The sequence below is a fragment of the Peromyscus eremicus genome, chromosome 10 (assembly GCF_949786415.1).
Source record: "Peromyscus eremicus chromosome 10, PerEre_H2_v1, whole genome shotgun sequence".
Taxonomy (NCBI): domain Eukaryota; kingdom Metazoa; phylum Chordata; class Mammalia; order Rodentia; family Cricetidae; genus Peromyscus; species Peromyscus eremicus.
In genome coordinates, this window is record NC_081426.1 from 77,474,658 (window position 1) to 77,492,714 (window position 18,057).

The 18,057-nt window shown below is 37.8% G+C and overlaps 1 protein-coding gene across 1 annotated transcript in view; it reads right to left on the reverse strand.

Annotated features, from left to right (window-relative positions):
* Positions 1 to 12,246: 12,246 nt before the first annotated feature.
* The window catches only part of LOC131920421 (transmembrane protease serine 11A-like), a 45,665-nt gene continuing 39,854 nt past the window's right edge, over positions 12,247 to 18,057 (reverse strand). Inside the window, exons 9-10 of the mRNA XM_059274754.1 lie at positions 15,330 to 15,472; positions 12,247 to 12,593 (exon numbers count right to left, since the gene is read on the reverse strand). Coding sequence (XP_059130737.1) covers positions 12,432 to 12,593; positions 15,330 to 15,472 — 305 coding nt within the window. The 3' untranslated portion in view covers positions 12,247 to 12,431. The remainder of the gene's footprint in view (positions 12,594 to 15,329; positions 15,473 to 18,057) is intronic.

Below are 18,057 nucleotides of genomic sequence, written 5' to 3' on the forward strand. Positions count from 1 at the left end.
CACACACACACACACACCACACACCAACCAACCAACCAACCAACCACCAACAATAAAAAAATCCCACAAAACCAAAAAGGAGAAATAATTAGGTAAAAGATTCTGACATTATTGATGCAATGACATGTTTTAAAGTAAATTCAAAATTTGAAAAATTGAATTGTAATCTTAAAGATAAAGGCAGTATCTTATCATATATTGCCCTAAATTTCACTCAATATTTTTAATTTAATTTGTTTTGAAAAACATGTATCATTATGTAAGTACTATATGTCTTTAATGTGTGTGTGTACATGTATGTGCAGGTGCGCATGTGTAAGTCAGAGAAAAACTGCCTGTCAGTCTTGACATTCCACCTTGTTTGATATAAGGGCTCATATATATATATGTATATATATATATATATATATATATAGATAGATAGATAGATAGATAGATAGATATAAAGTGTTTTGCCTGTATGTATCAATATGTGTATGCCTAGTGCCCATGGAGACCAGAAAAAGGCATCAGATCCCTTGGAAGTAGAGTTACAGACTGTTGTGAGCTATATTGTTATGGATGCAGGAATTGAACACCAGTCCTTTGAAAGAGCAGTCAGTGGTTTTAAGTACTAAGCCATCTATATAGTCCTCTATTATTTTTAAACATTTATATATTTATGTCCTGTGTGGATGGTTATACAAGTGTACCATAGCAGACACATGGAGGTCAGTGAACAACTTGTGGGAGCTGATTCTCTCATTCCAGCATCTGGGTCCTAAGGACCTAACTCAAGTCATAGGGACTGGTGGCAAATGCCTTTATCCGATAATCTTACCAACTCTAAAACATATTCTATGTCATAATTTCTATCACCATTTTCATTTCTATTGGGCTTGTGATACACATGATATGTCCTGCTTGATCTTTAGTTGCGTAAACCTTTTTACTGAGTTGGAGTTTCTTTGTTTTGATCCCGGGGAATCCTCAAAGCAAATTTCATATATTCCAGATACCTGACATGCTGAAACAAACCAACTCAACAACATCTCTTAAATCTGTGAAAAACTCACTTGGCTCTCTCTGTTTTTAAGTATTCATATTGTTGCCTTGGACCTATTCAGATAATTCAGGATTATCTTAATTATGTATAAATACTTAATGACCTCAATTATATCTGCAAAACACGTCTCCACAAATACAACATTCTTATAAGTATGTATGATACCAGTGGCAGAATGATGGTGAGGATGGGAGATGGACTTCTGCCTACCCATGGACTAAATTTTTTTAAGGAAAATAAAGCATCCCAAGAGCCAAACAGATGTATAATTTCAGCTTTGGTGGTCAAGAAAGTTTTTGAGACAGTGACTGTTGACTAAATATCTGAAGAATCTGAAAGAAAAGCAGTGGACATCTAGAAAGATTGTTCTAGTTGGAAGGAAGCTCAGTCGTCACACAAACACCCCTTCATTCAGAGAACAGCAAGCAGTCAGAAGGCTAGAACACAGTGTACGTAAGGGTGAGGAGAAAGCATGAGGAAGAGAGACAACAGAAACCAGATGACTTGGATTTACTGTGGACAAGAAGTCACCAGGGCATTTGGGAAGAGTAATGACACATTAGTATTACATGGAGCACAGTGGTTCTGGCTGTCCCAAAGAAGGCAAGGGCAGAAACAAGAAGAACAGGGAGAATACTAATCCCTTCCTTTCACAATTCTCATCCAACACATGAACAGATCCTTTTAGCTCTATCTATAGAAAAAAAAAACCCATAAACATAAACCTCATGGCCACTGTTCTGGCCCAAGCCATGGAGCAGTACTTGATATAATAGAACAGCAAATAATGAATGAAGTTACAAATTTTCAGTAGAAATTTAAAATGTATCTATTAGTTTTAACTAACTTTCCAATTTTCCTAGAATTTCTGACAAGTTTGCAATATATTACAACACATGGTATCAATCATTCATTTTATGTATTCATTTCTATCTGAAATATGAAGATTTGTATTATAGGTTTTAATTAAAAATTAAAATTAATAAAGTCTGTATAAATCTGGATTCTCCAGAGTAACAGAAGTAATTAGATGTGTACACATACACACACACACACACACACACACACACACACACACACACACATATATATATATATATATAGAGAGAGAGAGAGAGAGAGAGAGAGATTTATTTTAAGAAATTTATTATTGTTATGGAGGATGACAAACTCAAAATCTGTGAGATGGCAGACTGGAGATAAAGGGGGAGTCAATATTACATTCATCTAAAGGCTGTCGGATGGCAGAATTCCTATTTCTCAAGGTAGGGGCACATCTGCCTTTGGTTCTGTCTGGCCCTTCAACTGGCTGGATGAGGGTTCAATTAAATTATGAAAGGTAATTTGTTTACTCAAAGTTCAAAGATTTAAATATGGCTATGGTTTAGGTGTGCCCCCAGAATCTACGTGTTGGCTACTTAATCATAAAATTCATAGGTTAATGGTATTAGAGAGAGGACCTATAGGAGATAATTAAGATTAGATGATGTCATGAGGGAGGGGCCCCCACAATGTCATTAACAGAGGAAGACCTGACCTAGCAGGCTTGTCTTTCCATGTGATGCCCTCTGCTATGTTATAAGATCATGCAGGTCTTCAGTAGATATAGGTGCCATGGTTGAATTTCTACACCTCCAGCATTGTGAGTAAATAATAAGTTACCCTTAAATAAATGGCCTAGTATCATGTACTCTGTTTTAGCAATCCAAACAGTTAAAGACAGATAAGAATATTATTTAAAAATGACCCCATAGAAGACACAGGATAATGTTTGAATGTAGTATGTGGGCATCTTGGGCCAGAGAAGCTGACATTTCAAGTTAACCATCACAAACTGGTTGTGGCATACCATTCCTGCAATCCCAGTGCCAAATTGGAGATTCACCTGGACTATACAGTCAGCTCTTAGAAAGAAGGAAACAAAGAAAAAAAGAAAGAAAAAGGAAAGGAAAGAAGGAATGAAGAAAGAAAAAAATTAATATCATAAAGTTCAAACAACAGATCTATGCCAGTAACCTAGCATATTGCAGAGCTAGGCTGTAAGCCATTCTATCTACCTTCATATTGTTTACCTTTACATGATACCACCCCCATTCAGAAAATGTGTGCTTGGGTAGCATATCTTTTATATACATTTAAAAATATTATTTGAGCAGTATTAAATAATCAATTTGTTTCATATGAACATCGGAGATAGTGCTTTGCTGTTTTACCAAACTGAGAAATGTCTGTCTGTAGAGGCAGCAGTTGAGGCCAAGTGAAACCATAAAATGACAGCATCCTCTCATGTAAAATTAAGAATCTCTAATTGCTGTTGGAAGAACATGCACTTGAGTCATTCTTTAGTAATGGACACATCTTTATTTTTTCCAAGAGGTTTTAATTGATAGCTGTTGGGGATTAACGAATTGTTTATAGTCTTAGAACAGAAAAGAAACTTTTCACCTTACATTGAAATCTGTATTTTTGTATTGTTTTGAATAGAACTTTTAAAATCTGTTCTTTCAGAGGCATTTAAAGGAGACATGAATAAAGAATGTCAAACAGATAGTATAATCAGAAGTTGGTCCACAAAGGACAATATTAAAACTCTAAAATAACCAATGGAAGGCAATGCAGGGCCAGTCTGTTCTCTTTGGAAGGATGACTAAAAGATAAAATACCTTGCTTACCCGGAGTGAAACATACCTTTCAAGTTTATGAGTTTTACTGTGTGGATACCATATCATGAGTCATGGCCTAGACTTCCACCAGGGATACCTTTCTGTTCTTTTTGTTTGTTTGTTTCAACAGGGTTTTTCTATGTAATCCTGGCTGCCCTGGAACCCACTCTGTAGACCAGGTGGGCCTTGAACTCACAGACATCTGCCTGCCTCTGCCTCTTAAGTGACGGGACTAAAGGTGTGCACCACCACTGCCCTGGCCACCTCTCTGTTCTTTCCCTGCTTTTACTCAGAGCTGATGGTCCAAAACGGCCAGAGAACTCTTTTAATCCTAGAAACCAAGGTAGTGGAGACTGGTTACAAATTCTGTGGAACTTCTCTCAAGACAATTTTGAAGTTATCTAGCCCCAGGCTCCAATTAATACATATGATTCTCCTTACGGACAGATACAGAATTCCTGCAGGAATCAGGGACTGACAGAGTCTCTAGACATGGCCCTGGAAGGCCTAAAATTCACAAGTTGTCTATCCAAAACCCAGGTACCCAAGAATAAAACAAAATAAAAAGGTAGGAATGAAGGGACTCCAGCCCACTTGAGCATGTGGCTCTGGGAGGCCTTCCCCTTCTCCCCATGTCCTCTGCCTTGCTAAAAACCATTAGATTACATTCCTGAAGCTAACCCCCAAGGTCCATTCCCTTGTTTGGCCAATCTCTCTTCCTGAGGCTGACTATCAAGGTCCAGCTATCAAAATATTAAAGTTCAGTGTGGTAGTTTGAATGTAAATGGCCCCCATAATCTCATAGGGAGTGGCACTATTAGGAGGTGTGGCTTTGTTGGTGTGGGTATGGCCTTGTTGGAGGAAGTGTGTCAATGTGGGAGTGAACTTTTAGGTTTCCTATGCTCAGTATACCACCCAGTGTCATTCATTTGACTTTCTGTTGCCTGCAAGATGTAGCCCTCTTAGCTCTAGCACCCCACCCGCCTGCCACTATGCTCCCTGTCCTGATGATAATGGACTGAACCTCAGAAACAGTAAGCAAGCCACCCCCAATTAAATGTTTTCTTTATAAGAGTTGCCATGGTCATGGGGTCTTTTCACAGCAATAGTAATCTCAACTAAGACATCCAGCAATCAGAAGCTCTCTTTGGTTCACCTAATAAAGACGCCCAATTCAAATTAAACACTTCGTCCTAACAAGGGGTTTCCCCCTTTACCTTTATAAACTGCCATTTTTCTATGTGTCACATCTGTCTCCTCTGTATTCAGAGGCAGTCCTTTGTCCCTCTGGGAAAAATACCCCTGTCACCTTTCCCTGGTTCCCTTTCCCTTCTCTCTCTTCCTCTATCTCCTGTCTTTGTCCATTAATCCTGCTCTCTGTCTTTCTAGGGCAAATAAATCTCCTTGTGCTGAGAACTTGGGGGTTCTGAGAGGATGCTTCTCTGTTCACTTTATGAAGAGATTGACGATATAATTCAGTGAGGGACTGGGCTCAATTTTAGTTTTCTTGTCCTATATGATGCTAATTTTATCAGTTCCTATAGCCAATGCAAAGAATTTGACAGATTATGGAGTCATACCTAGTGACTTTGCATGGCATATTATGCCATCTATTCTAATACTTTAAGACAGTAGCAAATTAGGGTGACCTCGGGGATTATTCTTTTCTCCCCAGCTCCTGTAGTCTAGTTGTTTTATCTGATTGTATTAATTGATATAACACTAGTCTGCTTTCATGAAATTCTGAGTCTCTGTATAGACCCACTCCACATACCCACCACAAAATTTAAGCTGTTTGACACATACTATTCAATTATTTGTGAAAAATTCTTTGGTTTCTGCTTTTTGCTAAAATCTATTTGTAAAATTTTCTGCATGCTAATTAAAGTTTTCTTCTGACTTTTCATTTTCTACTAAAAATAGTTACAGTCAAAAAGTTCTTTAAATGAGAGATAGGTGACTGACTTTTGTTATACTTACTTCCAACATTTTTTTCTTTTTTTCCCCCAACATAATATTTTTATTGGTTATTTGAGAATTTCATATCATGCACCCCAATCTCATTCACTTCCCAGTCCCCCTAGGTCCACCCTCCCATGTGACCTCCCCTTGAAAAAAGAAGAAGAAAAAAGTACCAAGTCCAATTTTGCCGTATACTCACTGGAACATGGTCAAACACTTTTTTTTTTTATCTAAAACTCTATGTTCCACCCCTATAACTTTTATTTTCTACTATAACTCTAAATCCTTCTTTAAAAACACTAAATATTAAAAAATAAACACCATTTCAAGGGGAAATTTAGGTTCATAGCGTAACAGAGTAGAAAGCATCAAATACCCATATATCTCCATTCCTCAAGGGCCTCCTCCACAAGTAACAGGCCCAAATTGGTGGTCCATGTGTTGCAGTCTATGAGCCAACATTAATATACTTCTGTCGCTTGAAGTCCTCCAGGGTTCATTCTTTGTGTGGTTATTTTTTAAGGGCTTAAACACGTGTACAATTACATATTACCACTATTATACTTCTGCAGAGTATAGTTCACTTCCCTAAAATTTCCTTGATCCATCTCTTCATTCACTCACCCTCTACCATTAACTTCTTTGAACCATTAGTTCTTCTAATGCCTTCCTAGTTTACTTCTTCCTGAAGTGATGTAGTTAGACTCATATAGTACATAGCTTTTTCATTGGTGTCTCTCATTTAGCACTACTTCTCTGTTCTCATAGGTTAATAGCTTGTCTTGATGTGCCAGTTTTTCCACTTTCTGAAGGATGTCTTAGTTGTGTCTGTGTTTTGAAATTAATAGTTGCTGTCAATGTCTGTGTGAAAATTTTTGTATGACTGTAATTGTTTTGGGTCATGTGGGTGAATACTACAGACAGTGATTGATGAAGCATGTGTTCAGAAAAATTACCAAGCTTTCTAAAACAGCAATATCATTTTGCATTCTCCTGGTAGTTTTGTAGCTCTTGGGAATTATTTTTGTTGTGTATTTTGTAAGACGTCATCTTGCTATGTATCCCAAGCTGGTCTTAAACTCACCATCATCCTGCCTTAGATCCCCACGGACTGGGATTTCATGTGTATGCCACATGTAATTACAAATGTATGCAACATTTGAGGAATGGATGGGCTACATAGAGTTAACAAGTTCAGGTGCAATGGTATGCCAACCTTAGGATAGTTTACTGTGTACGTCTGACAGTCTTTGGCCAGTGCCAGACACCTGTGGTCTGTTGGATGAGTTCCTTTTAGGTATTAACAATTTTTTTTTTTTTTTTTGGGTTTTCGAGACAGGGTTTCTCTGTGTAGCTTTGCGCCTTTCCTGGAACTCACTTGGTAGCCCAGGCTGGCCTCAAACTCACGGAGATCCACCTGGCTCTGCCTCCCGAGTGCTGGGATTAAAGGCGTGCGCCACCACTGCCCGGCAGTATTAACAATTTTTAATGTGTTTCTCATTACTCATCATCAGCATGAACCGTTTCTTTCAAAGCTGGTGTTTTATGTAACTCATCAAGAGTCTTACTTCTGTCTACAGATCTAAGCAGTGTTTTGTAGATACAGAAATCTTAAATATGAAGAATTTCCCAGCTACTATTTTTATCTACTTAGTAGTGTATAGGCTGAGGGAAGATGTAATCATCATAATGCCTCTCCACTGGGGAAATGTGTCAGAAATATTTGAATTTTTTTAGTGAATAAACCTGAGATAGTATCTTTAGCTATTCTAACAGTGGCCAGTTACTCCATTAAAATCTTTCTGATTTGCCATAACTTTGTCTGATGACTAAATTTCTAATTTCCACACTCTTCCTTGAATCTGTTGTCTTTCAGATTTTCTTTATTTCTAAATATGTTTGTGTATAGAGTTCCTTCCTCATTAGTTAAAATATTCAGATTAAAAAATCTATAAAATGGCTTTTGAAATGAGCTTTTCATAAAACCACAATTCAGCAGTCCTAATTTTATGCTTCAAAATACTACAATTTATATACAAATGATATTTTAATTACTAAATCTAAATGATAACATGCTGAAGACCTGAGGTGGATATTCCTAGCACCTGTTTACATTGAGAGTGCTAACACTGACTCAATTTTCCAGTTTTTTATTAGTTCACATGTCCAGATCATTTCTATATTTTGAATTCACATAACATTTAAGACTTTTGACTGTATTTAATTTGGTGATTTCTCTTATGAGATAGGCTTCATAGGCTTAGAAAACAAAACAGAACTGTTTTTTAAAAGTTAGTTTACAGTCTTCATGCTTTGTGGATAGTATGCTTTCCAGAATCTACCCGAATGCCAGGCAGTTTTGGTGTCCCACCTATAATCTCAGCACTCAGAAAGCAGAAACAGGAGTTCCCTGCAGGATTCTGACTAGCTGTGGTAGTCTGTATTGGTGATCTGTGGATCCAGTTCAGATACAACCTCAATAAATAAAGTGGAGAGTGATGAAGGAGGATTCCCTATATCAACCTTGGACCTCAATAGGTATGTGCACACACATATATGTTCACACACATGTGAACATCTTCATATACATATACATAATCATGCATACCACAATCACATTAAAATTGAGCTTACTATTAAGTTTTAATTACTAACATAAATGAAAAGAAGTCTTACATGGATAACAATAATTTATAAATGAAATATCACTATTTTGTGAAATTTATATCCCCTTGCTTCTATGAGCTATAAAAATATAGATAATGCATATGAGTTTTGTTTTTATTTCTATTGTTGCTATTAGGAAATGTCAATAAGGATAAGCTTCAGGAGGGTATCATGCATATTAAAAATGGCCATCTGGAAGTGACATAATTGTGAGTCATTTAAGAAAAGAGCAAGAACAGATGATACTGATAGATTAAGTAATGAGAACAAACGAGTTGGGAAGTTCTACAAAATGAATATTGGCTTGTTGTCCTAATTTCTAAATGTATGTGTGAATTTCAGATGTGTTCATGTAAGGAGATATGGAGGAAGATTTTGAAATAAGAGACTTTAGGAAAGGGTGTTGTCATGTAGGAAGGAATGTTTGCATTTGTTGCTCTTGGCATAGATTGAGAGCAGAGGATTTTTAAGAACATTTAAGAATATGTGAAATAGGGCCATATAGGTTGGATAATTTAGTAAAGGAAATAATGGGAACTGGAGCTATGTAACACCAGAGACAGATTTCTCAACTAATTAGCCTTTCTTAAATTATTCTATCACCAAACATTTATCTAAAACATGTACTGTGTGAGATAAAAAGGTAAATAAATAAAGCAGCTCCAAAGCCTTATGGAATGTGAAATACTTAAGTGCTAACATACATATGTAAAAACTACAATGCAGAGTGAAGAATCAGAACTGATTTGGAGGAGGAAAAAAATGCTAAAAGAGGTCTGTATGGTGAACAATTTTGCCTGTCATAGTAAGAGAAACATTCCTGGCCAAGACAGACTTAATCTTGGTTTTATACGGTAAGGAAAGTAATATGATCAAAGAGGAAGTTGCTTCACAAAGGCAGAACAGTGTGACAAAAGGGGAAGTTATGTTCATGAAGGGAGAATGGTGTGTCCAAAGAGGAAGCTGTATTACTGAAGGGGAGTCACAGAGCACATAGAGCACAAAGCACAAGCAAAAGAAAATTCTATTGATTGCCACGTGACATTGATTTAGGTTGACTTTTAGGCAGAAGAGAGACCAATGATACTTGGATAGAACGGGTCCAAATTATGGAATCACATTATAATTTGGTAACAATTCACTAAATGAAGACCATAAGGAGAGAATAAAGGTGAGGAGAATCGCAATGCGATAATAAGTGGAGATTAATAATAGCAATGATTATTCGGTCATCTTCTGCAGGTGATGGCTTGGTAGAGTATGGAGTCAATTTGGTTGTAGGTATACTTGATAAAAATAATAAAAACTATCCCATTACACTTAGTAAGGGTAAGTATTGCTTCATGAAACTTCAATCTAAGCTATTATTTATATATTTTATTGTGTATGTATGGGATTATGACATGAAAACAAACTGTTTCTTACTGTGTATTTTGGAAGCTAGAGAAACCTCACCTTCATGATCACCCCACAAACAGTGAGCTCGGTGAACTTCTCTCTGCTTGAAGTGCAAGTTGGTGCTGTATGATACACTATAGTTTAGGCAAGATCACTAGAAAAATGCTTTTAATGATATTTTTATTCTTTGAAAGTTTTGTATGTTTCTATAATGCATACTGATTATACCCATCCACCACTATCTCCCTCTGACTCCTCCTATTCAATTCCCTTCCCAACCTTATATCCCTGGGGAGGGGTTAGGTAAGGTCCTCCGCCTGCTGCAGGGGTTGAGGGATGAGGGAAGGAGGGCATCTTTCTCTCACTCATGCCTCCAAATGGCAGGCCAGAGGGCCATGACCAGCTCTCCCATTCTCACGCCCTCAGAGCCAGCTCGCCCATGCCCCTGCCAACAGGGTCAGCTCTTTTGTGCTGCCCAGGTGAGATGCAGGACCCTCTCTCCTGAGTGCTTCAGCCCTTGAGGGGCAGGACCAGTTCTCCCTAGGGTTGCACCTAGCGAGGGGGTGTGGCCAACTCTATACAGCCCTATCTTCTGGGCCTTTGGTGGTTCAGGAGCCTCAGCCATCAACACAGACAAGGACTGTGTCAGGACCATGAACCTAGACACGGGCCTCGGCACAAGGCAGCCCAGGCACAAGCATCACCATGGCCCTGGGTGACAACGAAGCCACCCACTTCAGGCCACTCCTCAACACTTTCAGCTCTTCAGATATGCCGCTATCAACAGGAAATGAACCCCCTCTCCCTCCCTCTCCTCCCTCCCCGCCCTTCCCTCCTCGTCCTTCTAAGTCCAGTCGTGGTGCTGGGCAGGACCATATATCCTCCTCAGAGCCTGGGTTGGTCCCCGCTGGCCTGCATGTGAGTCTCCTTGTCCCGCCCAATCCATCATCAAGAGTACAATTCTTTTGTTAGATTTTGTTGTTGTTTGAGACAAAGCTTCCTGAGTAGCTAAGAATGACCTTAGATTCCTTATTTTAACGAATGTAACTTAACAACAGCTGAAAAGACTCACACTACCACAGGAACACAGACTCCATGATATTGTCTATGGAATGCTCTGATCACCAACTTTATTAGATTTAAAATGATAAAACAGTATTTTTTCCCATACAGCCCCAAATGAAATGCTGCAGAAGACAGTTTAGAGCACATCATTTACAACTAACTCTACAACCACTTTCTGAATCTTAGCATTAGAAGCAAAATCATAACTCACCACTATAATACAGAAAATTTATGTGGAAATGGGTATTTTTTTTTATATATATGAAGGAGCGATTTACTTTGAATTGAGATCATTGACAGCCAGCTGCCTGAGAGAATTATTTAAAATGGTTACAGTAAGTTTCCTGGTTTAAAACAACAACACTTAGTGAAAAATGTAATGGGTCTCATTGGATACAGCAGCCCTAAACAAACTTTGTAAGGAAAGGGAACATGTGGATTTGGCAGCTAAGGATGCAAATTGCAAATATTTTTGTCAGCTGTTTATATATCTTGGCTTGCAAACCCAGACATCTCACAAAGCAAGAAATATTCCAACAAAGCCTTATTTAATTTAATTATGGGCGCTGAGGCCTCACTCTCTGGATGCCTGCATGGGTTTTTGTTTGTTTGCTTGCTTGTTTGTTTTAGGGAGGAGACATATATATATTACAACATGAGCCTTAGGAGGAACTTGGTGGTAGAAATAAAGACAACAAAAATTGCCATTCCCTGAAGAAACAAAATGTTTTTTTGTTTTTCCTCCATGTTAAATTCTCAGTTGTGTTCAGGCATTTGACCTAAGACAATACTGGGCAAAATCTCCCCCTGGTGACCAAAATATGTAAATGCACATTCGAAATGTCAAATTCTTGTACACCTATTCTGGGACAGAATGCTCACAAAGTTATCATCCCCTCTCAATTTTTCATGACAAAAGTTACACATTGATTAAACAATTACTTTATATAAAACATGAATCACTATTTCTCTTACATATATCTATGCCATAGGGGTGGTGATGTGACTGTTGTTCACATGGGTGTGTGTGTGTGTGTGTGTGTGTGTGTGTGTGTGTGTTTAAATCATAGAAAAATCAGGAAAGTTTCTCTGCAGAGGTTAGATCGCCTTTGCTTTAGTTTGCCACCAAACTTTGATGGCTCCATATAATCTTCTTTCATACAATTCTCTTATACGCACTTAGAAGTAGCAAACTTTTTTCCTGTAATGAAAAACTTATGAAAATATAGAAGGAAAGAGGACTAAAAGATGTTTGTGAGCTCTGGATATCACAGGTAATTGTACAAGTACCTTGAGACTTCTGAGAATTCAAAATGGTTTTCACTTGAGGGAGCACCCAGGAAAAAACACACTCTAAAAGTCTCCCAGGCTATCTTCAAAACTACACAATGCATCTTGTGTGCAATCCAATTTACTTGGTTTAAAGCTATGAATATCTTTGCTGCATTTTCTCAGTGATAAAATAACCCATCACTTCACAAGTAAGTGATTCTGAAATAAGTCACACATTCCATGTTGCTAGGTCCAGCTACTTAATCTTGCTTCATTGTACCAATGCCACCAAATGAATGTCTGAACTCTTATATACATATGACCTGTATGCTGCTGTTTTGTTTAGCATCTGTAGCAACTTAGAGACCTGTTCTTGAAGCAATCCAGTGTCGGTAATAAGTCACTTGTGTGTAGACTCCAGGTTTGTTCTTTTGACCACAATTATCTCCCCAGCTCACAATTCCAAGGAGATACCACGTGTCTTTATTGTCTTTTACAACCAATGGTCCCCCAGAATCACCCTGAAAACAAACAACAGAAAAACAATTAGCTAAGCAGTTCATCATTTACAAAAGTTTGATGAACCACTTATTTTATTATTAGTGTATGTATAGATTACTATAACCGAATGAATAAATAAAACAGTTGAAAAAAAAGGTAAAGCTACATATTTTCTACTAAATTTTGATTTTGAGTAAACAAGATAGCATTAAAAAGAAAAAAACTGAAGTGTACATCTCCTCATCTAGTCTGTTTCCTCGGGGTAGCACTTCATGGCTTAAACGTTTCTTATTGTATCTAAAAAGTACTCAAATTGCCGTTTTTTTGTTTTGTTTTGTTTTGTTTTTAATTAGACTGCATATACTGCTTTCCTGTCATGGTAGTAGATATTTAACTATTTATCTCCTTTGCAACTTTTCCTCACCAGAGCTTAATGAGCTCTACATTGTGTCAATTAACAGTGATGCTTGTTTTGTTAATACTAATTTTGAATGAGTCAAGTTCTCCAGAAAAGTGATGCCTGAACCCACCCACTGATTTCTTTTTGTTTTAATTGAAAACAAATTACTTTTTCATACAATAAATACATACTGATCATGGTTTCTTCTCCTCCCAGATCCTCCCCACACCCTACCCTTCTAACTCCAAGCTTTCTTTCTTTCTGTCTTCAGGAAACAAATGGCCAAATAAAACAGATAAACAAAAATAAAACAAAATCAACAAACATAAAAACAAAGGGAAAAAACACTAGAAACACACACACACACACACACACACACACACACACACACACACACACACGGTGACCCACACACCAACATGAACAAAACCCATAGAAATGTAAAATATACATAACGTATAAGGAAAAACCGTAATATGCAAGCAAAAGACCAGTATGGTTTAAAAAAAAAAAAAAAGTCTAAGCAAAGCAATATGAGACAAAAAACAAAACTCTCCAAAAATCACAATTTAGTTTGTTTTGTGTTGGCCATCTATTGCTGGGCATGAGGCCTGTTCTTAAGTGTGATGTGTGCCCTTTGAGACTCTTCTGGAGAAAACTAATTTTTCCTCTGCAAGTGATTGTGAAATGGAGATGGCTTCTTACACCCAGTGTGTTCTGCAGTGACTGAAATCAACGTAAGAGAGCTCTTCCTCAGTGCCTGGTGGCGGTCAGCAAACCCAATCTGTTTTATCGAACTCTTGACTGAGTGACAACCAGAAACAAAATTACAAATCTGCACGAAGGTATGAAAACTTTTTTTCTTCTGAGTTTCTCTCCAGCAATTTTTTTTTATTTGTACTTGAATCTTGCCCACCTAGATGTTTGGTGGAGGAATTCTCATTCTCACTCTTGCTCTCTTGGACTCTAGCACCGATGCTGCTCTCTCTTGTTTTTTCTTTGTTTCTCTCTCCCCCCTCCTTCGATCCCTCTCTCTCCTCTCCATCTCTCTCTGTCTCTTTCTTCCCCCTCCCTCGCTCCTTCTCTCCTTCTCCCTTTCTCTTTCCTCTATCTTCATTAGGGGGATTTATTGAATTCTAGATGAACATGTGATGATGTAAGGAATCCAGATTGATGTGGGTACTTTTAATTCAGTTTTATCAGTTTCTCTGAAGCCTTCATCATGTACCCAAGTCATCATCACTTGAACCACTGTCCCAGTGGCTTTTTCTATGAGTAGGGGTTTTTCTTATATTTCTTTCCTTCCCATCCCAGTGAATCCTCTGGACCACAAATCTGTCCACTGATATCAGTATTATCATCCCCTGTGTGCTCTACACCTTCTGATGTGAGCTTCCACTCACTTCTACCCATCTCTTGCTTGGATCCCTAAATTCTGGCTGTCTCCTTCCACACTCTTGGCAACTGAGATTGGTTGTGTGTTAGATCCTGCTCTGACTCAACCTATAGGTTATAAAATTCTGTGCTCTTTCCACAGACGTAGCTCATTCTGTAATTTGTTGGCCTGTAGGCAGGGCTTTGAGGTATCCCATGCCACTAATAGTCTCATGGTTTTACTGTGTAGATTCACATCCTTGAAATTTTTGAGAGTCTCATGTCAAAAAAAAAAAAGATTGTGTATGGAAAGAAACATACTCAGACCTTCATCAGAAAATGTACATTCCATATGGGTTCTGGAAGACTGAGGGAGACACCACGAAGAACTGCAGGATATTGACAGTATAATCTAATCAAACTTTGCACCACTAAATAGACCTCCCACCTGTCACCCTATTTGTGCTTTGGTAGGTGTTACCTGAATTACAGTAGTTGGTAATAAATACAAATATATACACCTTCACAGTTTTAACTATTCCCTCTTCTAATTCTGTAATTAAGTAAGTACTACTTATTCTTTAGTTCTCTTTGAAGCATCATCTCTCTGATGCTTGTCCCAAAAATGTTTCCTTGAAGAGAAAGCTGCTTCTTTTTCATTACATTCTTAGAGCATCACAATTCACTCTACTACACGGTTGCTGCTTTTAAATACGAGAAGACGTGACTTTCCTGGTGTCCTACGAGTTCCTGGTTATTAAGACACTGAAATTTTGTGTTTGATAGCAAGCATCAAAGAAATCCTTCGCTTGTTTCAAGTTGTTTAATAAAAAACATTTAAAAGTATGTACTATGACGTTTACACATTTGGAGGTGTCAGTATGTCTGTGTCCTGCGCTAGAATAAAGAACACAGAGCATTCCTGGGCTGGGTGAAATGCCTTTGAGTTAGCGACTTCGGGTTTTTTCTCTCTCCAACCTACCCTGCAGGCATCGTACTTTCCTTCCAGATATCCAGCACAGAACATCCCACGCTTTATGTCGTTGCCATACACCTGTGGTTGTTTGCAGACGTCATTGCTTATGAGCTCTACTCGGGCTTCCCGGAGCTCATTTTGGGATTCCCCTTAAGAAAAAACAAAGCAGTCTCAGAATTTTCAACAAGTGTTTTTACACGGACTGAAGTGAGTGAGTTCTTTTCTAATCTTCTCCATCCTAAAATTGTTCAGACGGACTACGGTTCTCCTGAACAGTCCTAGAGAAAAACAGTCTAACTAAAATCTGGCACATGCCTTTAACCCCCATATTTGAGAGGCAGAGGCACATGTGTCTCTGCAAGTTTGAGCCTAGTGTGGTCTACATAGGCATACAGTGCTACACAGTGAGACCCTGTCTCAAAACAAAAACAAAACGCAAAACCTGGTGCATTTAATGATGGTTGTTGTATTACCAATTTGAGTAAATACTTCTATAAGCAGGATGACCGTTTGGTTTCCTTTCTAGAAAATCCTTAAATTTTTACTTTTAACATACTACATTTATTTTTATTTTTATTTTATGCGTATAGACATTTTGCATTCATGTATGTTTGTGCACCACACACTCCTTGCAATGTCTGTGGAGTTCAGAAAAGTTGGATCCCCTGGAACTGGAGTTATATATGATTGTGAACCATCATGTGGGTGTTGGGAACCGAACCTGGGTCCTTTGGAAAAGCTGTCAGTGCTGTTAACTTCTTGAGCCCTTCAAACTTTTTTTTTTTAAAGAATGCATCTTATTTTTTAAAAGACAAACTTTGTGTTTACGGATTCCAGATTATTCCCACAAATGTTACATGTTTAATTTGCATTGTTTCTTGGTATGATATAGTATTGTTTCTTGGCTTGATAAAGCACCACTTAAACTATATATCTTTATCCAGTCCTGTGCATTTGCAAAGAGCTTTCATGTATATAATTGCATTACAAGACAATTTAATGTCTTATAAACAAATTTGTTTTAGATAAAGTTAAGCATCCAAATCCTAAGCTAGGCCTGTATGACAGGCGGAAACAGGAGTATCACAAACATTCTGGAACTGTTTTTCTCAGTCATGGAGTAGATGGAAATCATGACACTCTGGTTGGCAGAACTCCAGCACAGCGCCCAACATTCTTGTTATTTCTCTTTCTCTAAGCGTGGGTTGGACTCTGAGAATGTGATGGGAATCATTTCCATGATTAGGTTTAAGTTATATGGCAAAGTGCTGGGAAATTTTTTATATAAAATAATATATTTAATCTGATTGACTTTGGCATAATCAAAGGGGAGATTATCGAAGGGACCTGGCCACATCAGGTAAGGTTTAGAATTTCCTTAGAATTAAAATATGCTTGGACACATTTTCTTAAGGATGCTGAGGAGGCAGACTGTATAGCTGCAAGAAACAGAATTCTACCAACAGACAGCTGGGAAGAGAATTCTGAGCCTCGGGTGAGGCCACACCCAGACTGCAGTTCTAAAAGACTCAGAGAAGAAGACCCAATGACCATCAGAACTTCTGACCCAACAAAAATTAAATTGATAATATATGTATGTGTCTATGTATACATATGTATTCTTACTGTATTATCAATTTTAAAAATGTTAACTAGTTCTGGCAAGGACTAGTGAATATGAAAACTGATCATTTCTAGGTGGTAGATAAGTTCATTGTTTATATAGAAAACTACTTGGTAAAATGTAACAAAATTATGAAAAGCATAGCTCCCAAATTTATACCCCCAAATCCCTAACTATATCCCAACTACTTTAGGAACACCTACTGGCTTTTTAAAGACTATTGATTTATATCAAAGAACTTCATTCATATTTATCCATTTTATCTACTTTTTGTCTTTATTATTCCTTCCTTCTGCTTGTTTAAGATTTGTTTCTCTCATCTTAGTTTGGCACTTAGTTTATAGAGAGCTTCTTTTCTGACGTAAGCACAGATATACTCTATACAGTATTCAGGTTTAATTCAATTCCAGATACTTTTAAGAGATTTGCCCCAAGATTCGTTTATCTAGGAGCGTGTTCCTGAATTTCTAAGCACATAGACTTTTTTTGTTGTTTTCTAGTTTGAGTTCATATGGTCATAGAACATACAATGTACAGTCTCAGTTATTTCATATTCACTAACGCTTGCTTTACATAAATGGATATGGACTTCCTTGGAGAATAAGCCATGGGCCCTTGTGGGTAATGTGTGGCCTACTGTGTTAAAGACAATGTTTTATAAATGTCTAATCTTATTGCTATTCACAATGTATTCTGTCAGGTATGTATCTGTTCCAACCTCAAACTGTTGCCAGAACCGGATTTTTCTTGAAGCAAGAGGAATTCATGATGTGCCTTCCAGAATTCTATCACAGAGAGAGCCCATCAGATACAGTGCAACCATAGCGTGATATTGTGGTTGCTACCCTGCTGGAACTAAGCAACGATAGGTAATATCTTCTGCAGTCAGTTATATGACCAAGGAGAAAGTAATGCATGTTCATCATGTCTAAGATGGAACTGAGCAGAGTGAACATCTGAGGTAAGTCTAGGGTCTACAAAGCCTGTTCCTAGTGATGCTTGTGTGCTTTCCCAGTTCCTTGGTGGAACATGAGATTAGAGGTTTATTCCTGGACATTTTTTTGTGTATCTAGAGTACAGGCTGCTTCGAATGGATGCTGCCATTTTCTT